We start from the raw sequence: 13,569 nt of genomic DNA, 5'->3' as shown, positions 1-13,569 counted from the left end.
AGATAAAATATACTGGACTGCATGATCATATAAATCATCTCATCCATGGTGAAAAATCTGTTTTTCAAGAATAAGGACCAGTTTGGACAGCAGACAGCAAAGGGTACTTCTGAAGAGCTTGATATGGTCCATTTCCACAAAGAGTTGAGAGAAGTATGTTTATTGTAGGTAACCAGAATCACCCAAAAAAAGAAAAAGGAAAAAAAAAAAAAAAAAGAGATAACAAGAAAAATGATGATCACAGAATTATAACTGAGACATGGAAAGAGCTTTTCAGAAATTAGCTGTTTTATAGAAGAGACTAGATAAAACAAGACAGCTCCTGAGCCAATGAAAGCATAGCTTAGTAATTAAGAACTAATCCCAGTAACCTAAACCTGACAGAGAAATTGAGAGTACATGCAACTTTCTCCTCAGGAGTATAAGCATTGGTTTTCTCATAGTTTAAATGAAGCCAAGACTTATTATAACAAACGTCATGTATCAGTAATTTAGCTTTTGTAAGACACCTGTCAATTGCAGACCCTTCCTGCTGGAATTTTGGAGAGAAGCACCCATTTCACATAATTTTCATCCATAATATTTACTACAAAACAGATAAAGATCAGTAAAGATGATCAATAACTAGTTTTACTCTTTTGTTCCACAAGGACTCTTCCAGTCTTCCTTTTCATTTCTCTGCTAGTTATTTCTCTTCCAGATACTAAAACTGCAGCATTTGTTCTTAAGTAAGTAGCTGTTATTAAGAATTAAGTGGAGTAAGTTACCTAAAAGCATGGCTTTGAAAGAGATTGGTTCGTGTTTCAAGGTTTAGTTCTGTGTGTGTGTGTTTCCCTTCAAATGACTGTATGAATAGGCACCTCATTTCAGTCTTCCTCACTCTCTCTTGCTCAGCTCCTGCCAGGATTTTGACGTTCAGCGGCACAGTGACAACTCCCTGGATGAAGGACATTGTCCTCCCTTGCAAAGCTGTTGGAGACCCAGCTCCAACAGTGAAATGGATGAAGGATAGGTAACCAGCAACTAAATGTATTACTCAAATAAAGTCCATTTGCCTCAAATCCTGAAGATGGCGATGCTAGTGATCCTTCGTGACAGAGAAGGATCAGAAGATAAGAGAAGGGTCATTTGTGGGGACTGCACGCAGTCACAGTAGAGGAGTTCAAAAATTCCTTGATCTAAAAGTAATTGGCTGTGGTGATTAGAAGGTATCGAAAAGAGAAGAAAAGTTATGAAGAAGGGGCAAAGGTTAAATCAAAATGTTAAATCTTGGTGACCTTTCTCTTTTAACTTTAGGGCCACAGTAGCATTTCAATCTGAGAAAGAAAATGTCTGATGCATTTCAGTCACTGTGGAGTGTATGAACAGTGTATAAACATGTGCCTTACACATTTCTTGTTTTCCCTTATTTTGTTTTGATCTGTAGTTTCACAGTTTGACAGAGTCACACATGGAAACACACACGGACAATAATTTTCATCCAAGCACTGTGTAAGCAGTGATACTGCAGTGCTCTGATACCATCTTTTGGATTGATACACATACATAACCTTTTTTTTATAGTGATGTACTTTGTAGCCAGGAACAGTCTTTTATTTTTACACTTTATGAAAGAGCAGATAGTTAAGGAAGAAGTGAGTTCTCATTTTCACTCAAACGGGGACCAGGATGTGTGTGTTCTTTAAGTGAATGGCATGTGTTTCCCAGCAGAAAGTACTCCTTTGTTATCTTTATAAAGGAGGACCTCCCCTCACCCCATCTCCACCCCAATTTTCTTTGTTTCTTTCTATTCTTAGTTCAAAAAAGTCCAATTCTGAGTAATTTTGATTGTAACTTCTTTAATGTATGCATTTTTTTTCCTGTGAGGTAGTAACGGGACACCCAGTCTAGTGATGATTGATGGACGAAGAAGCATCTTTAGCAATGGCAGCTTTGTCATCCGTACTGTGAAAGCAGAAGACTCTGGATACTACAGCTGTGTGGCCAGTAACAACTGGGGATCAGATGAAATAATTTTGAATTTACAGGTACAAGGTAAGAATCTATCTCATAACTGTTATCACAACTATTAACTGCTATGTGTTGGTAATACACAGGTATGTGTGTTTGCAGGTATATGTAAAATATTAGTACTAATCTACATTAATAAAAATTTCATTCTACCAAATTAATGAAGAAAGTATAATGCATGTCATTTTGACTCAGATGTCAGTATTTTCTTATATGGTATATGTTTTGCTTTTGATCGAACATTTAACACACTTGCAGTTAACTCTGCATGTAAGATTTGGATGTTGGATTGACAACTGTTTGCATCCAGTTATTTTCTTGTTATTACCAAGAAGGTATGACCTTATGCCTTCTTCCAATAAAAAGTACATGTATTTATTTAAATATTGCAAAATTCGGAAAGAGAGGAAATCTTTTCTTTAGCTCTTAAGAAGCTATCAGCAGAAGTTTGCCTCTCTACTGACACTGGGAACAAAAACTTCATTATGCAAGAGCAGAATTTTGCTGATGAAAAATATGAAGAAACATTTAAAATGAAATGTCAGGATAAGGTCAACTAGCACATATTGCCAACTACTTTCCATATGCATGTTGAAATGTATATAATGTATTTATTGGAATAGAATAGAATAGTTCAGTTGGAACAGACCTTTAAAGATCCTCTAGTCCAACTGCCTGACCATTTCACAGCTAACCATAATAATGAGGGCATCATTATCCAATTGCCTCTTGAATGCTGGCAGACATGTGGCATCAACCACGTCTCTAGGAAACCTGTTCCAGTGTTTTACCACCATCATTGTACAGAATTTTTTCCTGAAGTAAAGAAATTTTTCCTAACATTGTTGATAAGTGAAAAGTAATGACAATACAGGAGTACACATTAACAGTAATGTCAAAAAGAGTATATGAATTTGCATACCAAGAATTCACTACTCAGGAGATGATCTTGCTCGCTCACACCAAAACAAAATTTGAACAAATACTCAGAAGATAAGTGTGCTTTAATTGGCTGCAAACTGTCATACCAGGGGGAAGCAAACCACTGAGTTGGGAATGTCTACCACACTGCAGCCAGTCACTCTCCATTCCCTGGATATGCAAACTAAGTTTCTAGTGCAGACATATGAGAGCACAGAAAGAGATTGTCTCAACCACAATGCAACTCTCTCTGCTTAAACCAGTCGACTAAGCCTTGAAACATACGCCACAGTATATATTAACTTAGCTCCAATCCAAGTGAGCCTAATGATGTTTTTTGGCAATGTTTGAAGCATGACCACAACAGGAAACAGGGAGAGAAACACTGTCAAATGGAAATCGTAAATTTATATTTCACTAAGTACTTTCATAATTGCATATCCTTGCTGTTATTGAACAGCAGTAACTAAAAGGAAATCAATATTACTTCCCTCAGGGGCAGAGCAGGACTTGCATTTAATATGTGGGACCGTCATCTTTTGTAGGTAGGGTGAAACTATGATGAAAGGTTTTACAATAAATCTTCCACAGTGTAGTGTGTGCAGTCTCTCTCCATGGAATAAGCCAAGTCAGTCAGAATAATCCATCTAATGTAGGAAATTTTCATTTAAAATATAAAGTGTCTTTTTTGTTTTCTTCAGCATTATTTAAGCCTGTAAGGGCAGTACAATACAACTTCTCTTTGAACTAGGCCTTAGTGGTAAACCAACAGCCTCCACTTGAACTGAAGGAGGGAGGGTTTCTTGGAGTTTTACTACTCTGCTGGTAGAGCTACCCCTTAAACATAGGCAAAGTAGGGAATGTCCTCTGGCAGCAGACTTCAGGACGTGACAGAGCATTTGTGACTCTGGTCTGCCTTGCTCATGGGACAGGGTCTGTCAAGCAGTAACCATGGCAGGGGAAAGGTAGTTCATGCCAGAATAAGCAAGAACACCACCACCCCTTCCCACTCTTGCAATGGCCATGACCAGAGGCTGCCCTGGTGTCTCTTTTCCCTAACTTTCTGACCCAGTCCTGCCCCTGCTTCTTGGATCCTCTTCCCATTACAGGCACAGTCCATGCCTCTCTCCTTGATCTTGAGGCAGCAAAACTCAATGTTGTCTACCTTTCCAAGAACCTTGGAGATATCTGGAACACTTAAGAAAACAACCCATAAGATGAGACAGATATAGTGTCACTGTGCATGAGCAGAGCAATACAAAGACTTTGAAACAGGAACTCCTTTTCCCCTGTTTTCTATTTCTGAATCTAGAACTGCAGATGTAAAGCACTTTTGTAAAGTGTCAGTAAATATTTACCCTTCAGGATCTTTTTACTAATTTGACTAGCTCTTTAGATTTTCATCTGTCAATCTTCTCTTTTTTAACAAACATTATCCTATATGGCCTTGATGTTTTTGTGCCATGGTTCTGGCTACCCCACTAGTACAACAGGACTAGCTAAATGATTCTGGAAGAAGTCAAAAATCATCTTGCCAGGCTATAACTTAGATGTTATCATATTGGCTCAGTGGACACATTTTATATGCCAGACTCTTGACAGCTCTATAAAGGTGGAAAGAAAGATGGGTACTTTTCTACTTTCTGCTCCTGAGCATTGAGCTCTGCAAACCCAGCCACTAATCTTGATGCAATTAGAGGAATTTTGGTTCTCCCTAGATTGGGTGCCTTATTGGGATACGACATTCCTCCTTACCTTCATGATGGATCTTCTTCCAAAGGAAACTGGACACTGGGTAGAGGATGGGAGACAAGATCTTATCCCTGTGCTCTTTCAGAAGCAGATTCTGAGAACCATGACATTCTTAGGTCCCATAGTTTGGACACGACCGTAATGTTTATAGGGAGAAACAGAATTGAAGTATTTCGGGGTTTGTTCAGCCTCCCAGTTACGCTTGCAGAAACTTTTGTTAAGCACTTCTTTTTCCATTTTTGCCATAATAGCTTTCAAATGCATTCATGAGTGGGACATCATTTGCAAATGGACATCTGTTCCCTGCCACTAAGAATTCAGCTTCTTCCTAAAACAGATATGAAAAATAATGGAAAAAAAAATATTTGGGTAGCTCATATGGCATGTAGAAAGAGGTCTGACAGGACATATACTCAAAATTCAAAGAAAATCAAGGGTTAAGAACTGAAAGACAAAACTGTAAAAATTTAAACATAAAAAATGAGAGCCTGCCTGCTCTTGTCTTAACCAAGGATGTCAGCCAAACAGACACTTTGACAGAAATAATTTGCATTTTTTTGCAACTCAAAACAGTTATTTGATAAATGACTGTTAGGTGGGATTAAGATCACATCTAATAATTAGAATCTATTTTCTATTTTTAACTATTTCCCATCCAGTTCCACCAGACCAGCCAAGACTTACTGTGTCCAAAACTACATCTTCCTCCATCACTCTTTCCTGGATACCTGGAGACAATGGTGGCAGTTCTATCCGAGGTAATATAATCCAGGTTAATTGCAACTTCTTCCTAAATTGTCATATGTTGATAGGATTAGTATATAATTATGATTGGCTCAAAAAAAAAAAAGAATAAAGAAAAACAAAGTAATCTGTATTGCTGTCAGTTTTTAATGTGCACCATCATAGCGATAACAGCTTTCAGCAAATTGCAGTTTCTCTTTGTGGTGGTTTAATCACAGATTTAATCACTTTCTTCTAGTGTATCCTCATCTGTTATGACAGTTACACTCTCTGATTTTCTAGACATGTAATCTCTAACCGTTCATTATTGAGGGTCCAGGTTTATCATCTGGTCTTTATTGCTGATTGAAGGGTATTTAGAAATGTCTATCCCTTTCTTTCCCTTTGAAGCTATCATTAAAATGATATTTAAGCTGTTGTAAGGGTAGGCAATGTGTGTATTCTTGATGTCTTTTTGTCAGGGGAGAGCTGTATGTCTCCCTGTGCACAGGACTTACCTAGCTTCATGAGGTCTTTAAAATTATTTGTCATATTATCTTCAGAATTTGTGATTCATGTCAGGTTTATCATTGCCATTTGTGCCTTGCCTGCAGGTTATATTTTGCAGTACTCAGAAGACAACAGTGAGCAGTGGGGCAGTTTTCCCATTAGCCCTAGTGAGAGGTCCTACCGCTTAGAAACATTGAAATGTGGCACTTGGTACAAGTTTACTCTAACTGCACAGAATGGAGTGGGGCCAGGACGCATCAGTGAGATCATTGAGGCCAAAACGCTTGGAAAAGGTATGTTAATTTGCATCCCCCTTTGCCCACCTAAAGCTTTTGCATTGTGCTGTAGATCTTGGTTTGATTAGATGATGGGTTTGGATATTTTAATATTGGCTTTGGAAACATTTCCAATTCTGTCCATTTTGTCCATGCTATGACAGAAACGGCTGTCTCTGTGAGACTCGAAGTGTGTATCAGCTGATATTTTTTCCTTATATCATTAATAATTTCGTTCAAAAATGTGTTGGTAGATACTTTGGAAGTCAGTATCGCTGTTATCACAGGCTATAACATTTTCCAAGAGGAAATTGCTTCCTGTACTGATGTAAAATAAGGATTTTATTTGTCTGAGTGCTGAAGGAAGAGGAGCATACGTTTATATATAGTGCAAGTGGAGCCAATGTCTTAGTTCTGCTCTGAGCTGGTATTGCAGGAGCTATGCAAGTTAACAAGCACCCTTTGAACAGAATAGGTGCCAAAAATAAAGGAGAAGTTTGCGTAAAGTTCTGCAAGGCAAAACAGATAAATCTGTGGAGTTCTCAAGTAACTGAGCAGTGGGTCCCATGGTCCTAGTTGCTGAGGGTAGTTCTACATGAAAATGTCTCACAATTATGAACAGGTTTGGCATACACCCAGTATGTGATGTAGTAAGTCCACAGAGTGGAGTAGCTTTGCATAATGCCTTGAAGATCGCCCCACCTTGCATCTCTTCACACCGGTTATAAGTACTCTGATTTAAGAGTTGTTTCATAATAAAGTTAGTTTACAGTGATAGGTATGTCTGTCCTATATACTATGTATCACACCTGCACTGTTGCAAATCTCTGGAGTGTCACAGCAAGGTGGGAAATTTTATTTGACACTCAGTGGCATAAAGAAGACCTGGTATGCAGTAGATGTAACTGCTATGACTTGCTGAAGCTCAGGAGAGGCAGCAGATCACTTCGTACATACTGAGAATATTGGTGGCCAGGGAGAATGATCCACTCACTGACTTTAAAGAAAGTGACACGTAGAGAACAAGATGATGGTTGTTCTAGATTTCTTTGACTGAAATGGGGAGAGATTTATGCATGCTACAGGTAACATGCAAGTAGTTCATGAGAAAGCAGATTTCTCAGCCTTTTGAATTTCTCTGGGATTTGACATACATACCTGTGTTACATTTACAGACTTAAAAAAGTATTGTGTGATTTAGAATATTAAAATCATTCTTGTTCATGTGAGTGCTGTAGAAGCATCTCTATCTAAAGCTATTAACAAAGCCAACTAAAATAATTCATAATCTACAACAGGAATCACCAATTTCTTTTAGATTCCTGTAGAAGTGAGTATATATTTTGGAACATCATCAAGAAAGGCAAAAATAAAAAAGGCCTCATAGGATAAGACGCTGTTATGGCATGGGATGAAACAGCACATTATAGATAATTTTTATTAGATTAGTTGTAGCTTCCAAAAGTAAAAATATTTTTTTCTGCTAAGCAGTTAGCAGAATAATACTTTTAAGTACTCTACAATAATCTCTGATGTAAATAACATTTGCTGATGACCTGGTTTGTCCACCTACTGTTATTATTTCAGTTCTAAAGTGCCACTTTAACTGTCAGTATACCCCTATTACATAGAATTGTCAAAAAACTTTAATTTATATATCATCTGAAACCAATATTAGATCCCAAAGCAAGACCAGTATGTAGAAATGCCAACCTGCCAACCCTTTTCTGAATGGAAACATCTTAACTCATAAATATAAAACTCAAAGTATATATTATTTTCAAACACATGTGCAATGTCAACATATCAATATTTCAAATATATACATATTGTTGCATTTTCCTCAAAATTGACATTTTCTGCAAATGAAAAACCTCTGTATACTCAAAAAAAAAAAAAAAAAAAAAAGGAAAGCACACAATTTCTTTTCTTTTTTTTTTTGCAAGGCAGTAAACAGGGGCATTTAATGATATGAAGTTTCTGCCCTAGATTCACAAGCTGACTCTTGCCAATATATGCAAACTGACAAGTCAGGTCCATACAGAGGCATATGGATATTTTTCACATATGGATCTGAAAATCTAGGTTTTTGAGTCTGGCATATAGTGTGAAGAAACCTTTAAGAAGGCAAGGGGTTGGGGGGAAGGAGGTAGCAGAGAAGGAGTAAAATATAGAGATATTGAGTCTGGTACAGCTAGGACTGTACCAGAAATAATATATTTTAATATTATATTTTTGAGAGCCCTATATCTGTAATACTCAAGAGTTTCACTTGAAATATATCATTGCGTCCAGAGCCACAGTTTTCAAAGGAACAAGAACTCTTTGCTAGTATCAATACCACAAGAGTGAGGCTGAACCTGATAGGCTGGAATGATGGTGGCTGCCCCATCACCTCCTTCACCCTGGAGTACCGGCCATTTGGGACGACAGTCTGGACAACTGCTCAGCGGACATCCCTGTCAAAGTCCTACATACTGTATGACCTCCAGGAGGCAACCTGGTACGAACTGCAAATGAGAGTATGCAACAGTGCTGGCTGTGCAGAGAAACAAGCCAAATTTGCAACGCTTAATTATGATGGCAGTAAGTATATCTTTTTAGTTACGTGTCCAAGGTACTGTTTTTATTCTGACTTCTTGTGTGATGCTTTTGCTTATGTCTCTCTGTCTGTTTCCTTCCTTCCTTCCTTCCTTCCTTCCTTCCTTCCTTCCTTCCTTCCTTCCTTCCTTTTTTTTTTCACACAAAATCCTTTTTAAATCTGGTTAGCTGTGCTGTAAGAGGGGTTACTGTCTCAAAGATGTAAAATGCCTATAGATTTCATGACACTAGGCTGCCAGGCAGAAAAGAGGAATTGTTTATTTGTCCTCACTGAGGAAGATATCCAGCACCAAAGTCAATCGACCATGAGACACATAACCATAAGACACCAGGTGTCATTACTTCCAGTGCTCACAGAAGCACTTGCTAGTATTTCATGCATCTCTTCCACGAGATTTTTGTCTTCCATACAATTGGTTCCTGCAGCAATTTATTATGGTGACTTGCCTCATTGCCATTCCATGCAATGTCCTTTTGACACAGCTGAAAACCTATTACGTGACACAACGGAGCAGCTAACTAGCTTGTCTTCCGGGAAAGCCTCCGGACAACATCCTCCAAGGGCAAAGCGATGGCAGTGCTATTATCCCTATTTACAGACAGGGAAGAGTGAAACTAATGGGTGTGACAGATTGCTCTATCATGCTCAGCAGCAGGGCACAGGGGATGGAGGAATCGTTGCATCCTGCCTTTTTGCCAGGGGTTACTGCCCACTCTTGCACAAGCCAGAACAAGAGGGTGAGAGCAAACACGCCAATTTGTCAGTCACTTCAGCTCATATCCTGCTGTATTTATTGAAAGTGATGGTGGCACATGTGTGCTTCTGCTGACTCTGTAGTGGGAAATGGCGGTATTTCTGGCAAAAGAGCAGTACAGATGGCTCCAGATGGCGATCTCTTGAATTGTTCTAGTGTGAATTGCCAGAGCTTTTCTGGAGACATTCAGTGTAATACGTTGTCATGTTGCCAGAGATATCGTGCTGCATTATGCAATCACTTTGCTACATCTGTACTGTTAAATTAAACAACAGGACTAGTGAGCAAGTTCAAACAAGAACAGATAATTGCCCAGCTACAGCACCAAATTGCTAACCATTCATAACTCTGTATTGTTAACACATCTCCCTGCCACAGAGCTGGCCCACACAAACCAGCACTCTCCAGGAGAATCCCCTGCTATGGTTCAGGGAAGAGCAGGCAACAAGGCCCATTCCCAGCCAGAAGTGTAGGCTATGGATCTGTCAGGGCTTAAACCTCTGCACCTTACCCACCTTCTAATGCTACCACACTCTATGTACCTGCTAACTAACAGTTCTTGCAGATAACTAACACATGCTCTTGTAGCTGTCCTTTCACGAATAACACTCACCACAGTGAAAACATGAGGGGATGTATCATTTTGATAAGCTGCCACGGGGCCCTCACATTTTTTCAGAAACTCCAAAAAAAAATTAAGAGAAAATTTTTTTCTCGGCTCTTGAGGCCTATAGGAAAAGAAGATCCAAGTACTTCTTATACAAATGCTGACAGATCTTGCCGGGTAGACTTAGAACCTGTTTTATTAAGCAGTAAATGTCAATAACTTGTTCAAATACTATGGGCTAACTTATTTCCATTTTACTTAACTTATCTTCTTTCCTTTCCAATTTCTTTCTACTGGTGCCATAACTTTCAGTTATCTTTTTTTTTTTTTAAAATATATTCACAATTATTGTTACACATATATGGCTGGGACAGTCTTAAGACATATCTTAAAATGGGATGATCTGCAAACGCAATTCTGGAACCTCAAATTCCCACTGATAACACTGCAATCAAACATTCTTACAATGACCTGATTTGAAATGATGTCAGACTCCAATTTTTGCTTACATAGCTTGTTTTCATTTACTGTGACCTACATGTCATTTTGATTCTGTGTTACTGTATGGCATCTTTAAAAGTGAGAAAATGAAACAATAAAAATGGTTGCAGCATTAAATTTCCTGGGCCACTGCTTTTGGTCAGCTTGAAAATTTTTCATTTATGGCATTGATGGTTTTATTTGTCAAGCATGCCTTGCCAGGACTTTATTGTGCCTCAGAGAGGCAATATGATCTCAAATAATAGTCACAACATTGAGAGGGGAAGACATGACTAGAAAAGTGGATTTCAGTTTTCAAGTTTTCTGAATTTGTTATATTTGATGCAGAACTAAAATGATAAGATCATTCTTATTATCATTAGGGAAACTGAAACTGGTGTATTCCCACATAAAGGGCTTTATGGAAGAGCTTTTTCAGTGCTTCTAAAACAAAATATGTCCCTACAGAGTCCCAGCTTCCCATTCATTCATTCAGTGATAAACTGTGTAGGCTTAAAGGTGCTTCAGACCTGGAAAATAGTGTCTGCCAAGAAATCAACACGTTCTAACAATAATTCCTGCAGAATCTTTTTGCTTTCATAGACAGAGATTTTCTTTTCTTTCACAAAAAACATGCCAGTGGAAACTTTCTGGCCAGCTCTTGCTTTTGAGTACTAATCCTACCTCTACCATTGATTCCTTTTGTGATATGAGACTAGCTTCTTCCAGCTTCTAGGGGTCACAACTGCCCTTAGGGTAAAGCAGATACAAGGATGGTTCTTTGAAGTTCTGATAATACTCCTATGAATGTTCTAGGATACAAAATGCTGCAAATGAGTTAGGAGCATTAGTTGTCTTAAGCTAAAACCTTTGCAAACTTTGTGGAAGTCCTTGAGTTATATCTTCTTTCAGTCAGTTTGAACTTCAATAGCTGATCTGCACTAGAGCTCCTGAGAAATATCATGGCTAAGTATAATTCACCTGAAATCCCTTCACGATGAATCGTGTCAAAAGGTTAATGACAGGTCTACGTGCAGGTCTTTGCTTTCTGTTCGTAGGTATTTCAGCTAACCACTTTCAGCTTGCAGGATATTGTGACCTCCCTGCCCCTTGTTTTTCAAAACATTTGCACTCAACACTTAAGGAGATATTTTTAGCAATGTGCAGCTGTAGTGTGTAGCACTGAAAAGGAGCTTCCTGGCTCAGAGATCAGCTGCTCAGTAGCCCTGACATTAAATCAGATCAGCTTGGTAGCAGCTCTAAACTCTGTTAATTGATTTTAGTCCACCAGGAGACTTCCTACCATGAAGAACACTTAGGACACAGGAAAACACTTCACAGTCCTGAAGTCACAAGGTGCAATGGGAGATGCTGGAAGGACATAGGGGAAAATTGGGTCAGAGACATTCAGATTTCAACTCTATGAAGCGTCAGTAAAGCAGGCTAACAAAAGACAATGATGAATTGACCTGAAATTTAAAATAAATAAATAAATAAATAAATATTTCCAGTTTGTCTGGGACTTTACTGTAGGAAAACCTTTCACTTTTTTACTTCTAGCCACAACCTACGATTACAACAAATGTTGAAATGGTATTTTCTCAATGGATAGCAGATTTAGGTTATGGCAATTTTTAATTCCACTGGTGAATATCCACACATGGATAATGTGGACGATACGTAAACTTACAGTTTAACTGAAATTGAAGCCACTTGAATCAAAGTATTAGGGAGATCAAGACATAATTTCAGGCAATATTGAACGCAACAGTCTTTAGCCAGTCATCTGTGTCACTCTAATTCAGTGTAAAGTTCGTCCCTTTAGTATTCAGCAGGATCTAGAGACAGTTATTAGTATTTCCTTCAAGAATTCACAGTCCTTTCCATTTCTCCGTCTAATCGCTTTCTTTGCCTGTAGTCAGTTAAGACAAGAAGAAAAAATCCTGCTGTGTATTTATTCCAAGCAATGGAAAATTACAAAATTATAGAAAATTATGGGAAAGAAATGCAATATAAAATTAGAAAAATATTCAAAATACAACTGTAAGATTTTTTTTTCTGAAGTACTTGATATAGCTTTGGGTTGTTGTAGCTTTTTTGTTTATCTCCATCCCTTAAGAGAACTATTCTTATTATATACAACTCAAACAACTCTTATAAACAAACAAACAAACAAAACATGCCTACAGATTCGCATTTCCACTGTGGTTATCACCCTTGCATTGTACTGCATCATATCTTTTTTCACTTTTTTTTTTCTTTTCTTTCTGTGATACTCTGTGGTACGTAATGAGATATAACTATATCACACAATTCAGCAATTAAAATGTAAAAAATGTGCCTGTTTTTCTTTCTCATCTTCCTTACTTTTAGCAAGTAAGTAGCCAATTTTATGTTTCAGTAGCTGGTTAAAATTGAATAGCTTTCATCGACAGTCATCACAGTTCACAATACTTGCGTATTTGTACCCATTTCAAACAAATCTGCATTTTATAGCCTCATTTGTAGTTGCATGTAGCAGTTTAATAGTAATCAGGAAATGAGTGAGAAGCTTTCCATACCTAAATAGTCTTCCAAAGAAAATGCTGTATTCTTCTCACGTCCTTTAGAAGTAAAGAAAAAAAGAATAGAAAAGTTCAGGTATTACATATCACCAGGAAGCCAGGTATATTCAAAATGCAAATATGTCCCAGAATGAAAAAGTGAGCTGCCTGCCAATGTGAGTGCTTTGCAGATTCATTTCCTTCATTTCACTCTCAAAATTTGCTCGTTTTTATCCAGCATTACTCTCCTGTTTTACTGATAAGTATAATGTCAGACTCTCTTTAGAGAATTAGCATCAGGTTGGCTATATGAATCTAAGAGCAATAGCGCTGCTGAACCCCTAAGACATGATAAAAGAACGTAGAAGATTCATGTGATGCATGTAGCACAA

General features: G+C 37.9%; 1 protein-coding gene across 1 annotated transcript in view; it reads left to right on the top strand.

The window, feature by feature from the left end:
• DSCAM (DS cell adhesion molecule) overlaps nt 1–13,569 on the top strand; it is a 475,090-nt gene that overhangs the window by 417,615 nt on the left and 43,906 nt on the right. The window contains 5 exon segments of the mRNA XM_040530051.1: nt 895–1,012; nt 1,871–2,034; nt 5,343–5,441; nt 6,021–6,209; nt 8,487–8,777. Coding sequence (XP_040385985.1) covers nt 895–1,012; nt 1,871–2,034; nt 5,343–5,441; nt 6,021–6,209; nt 8,487–8,777 — 861 coding nt within the window.

This window comes from Cygnus olor, chromosome 1, assembly GCF_009769625.2.
Source record: "Cygnus olor isolate bCygOlo1 chromosome 1, bCygOlo1.pri.v2, whole genome shotgun sequence".
Lineage (NCBI taxonomy): Eukaryota > Metazoa > Chordata > Aves > Anseriformes > Anatidae > Cygnus > Cygnus olor.
This window is presented reverse-complemented; position numbering and strand designations above follow the sequence as displayed.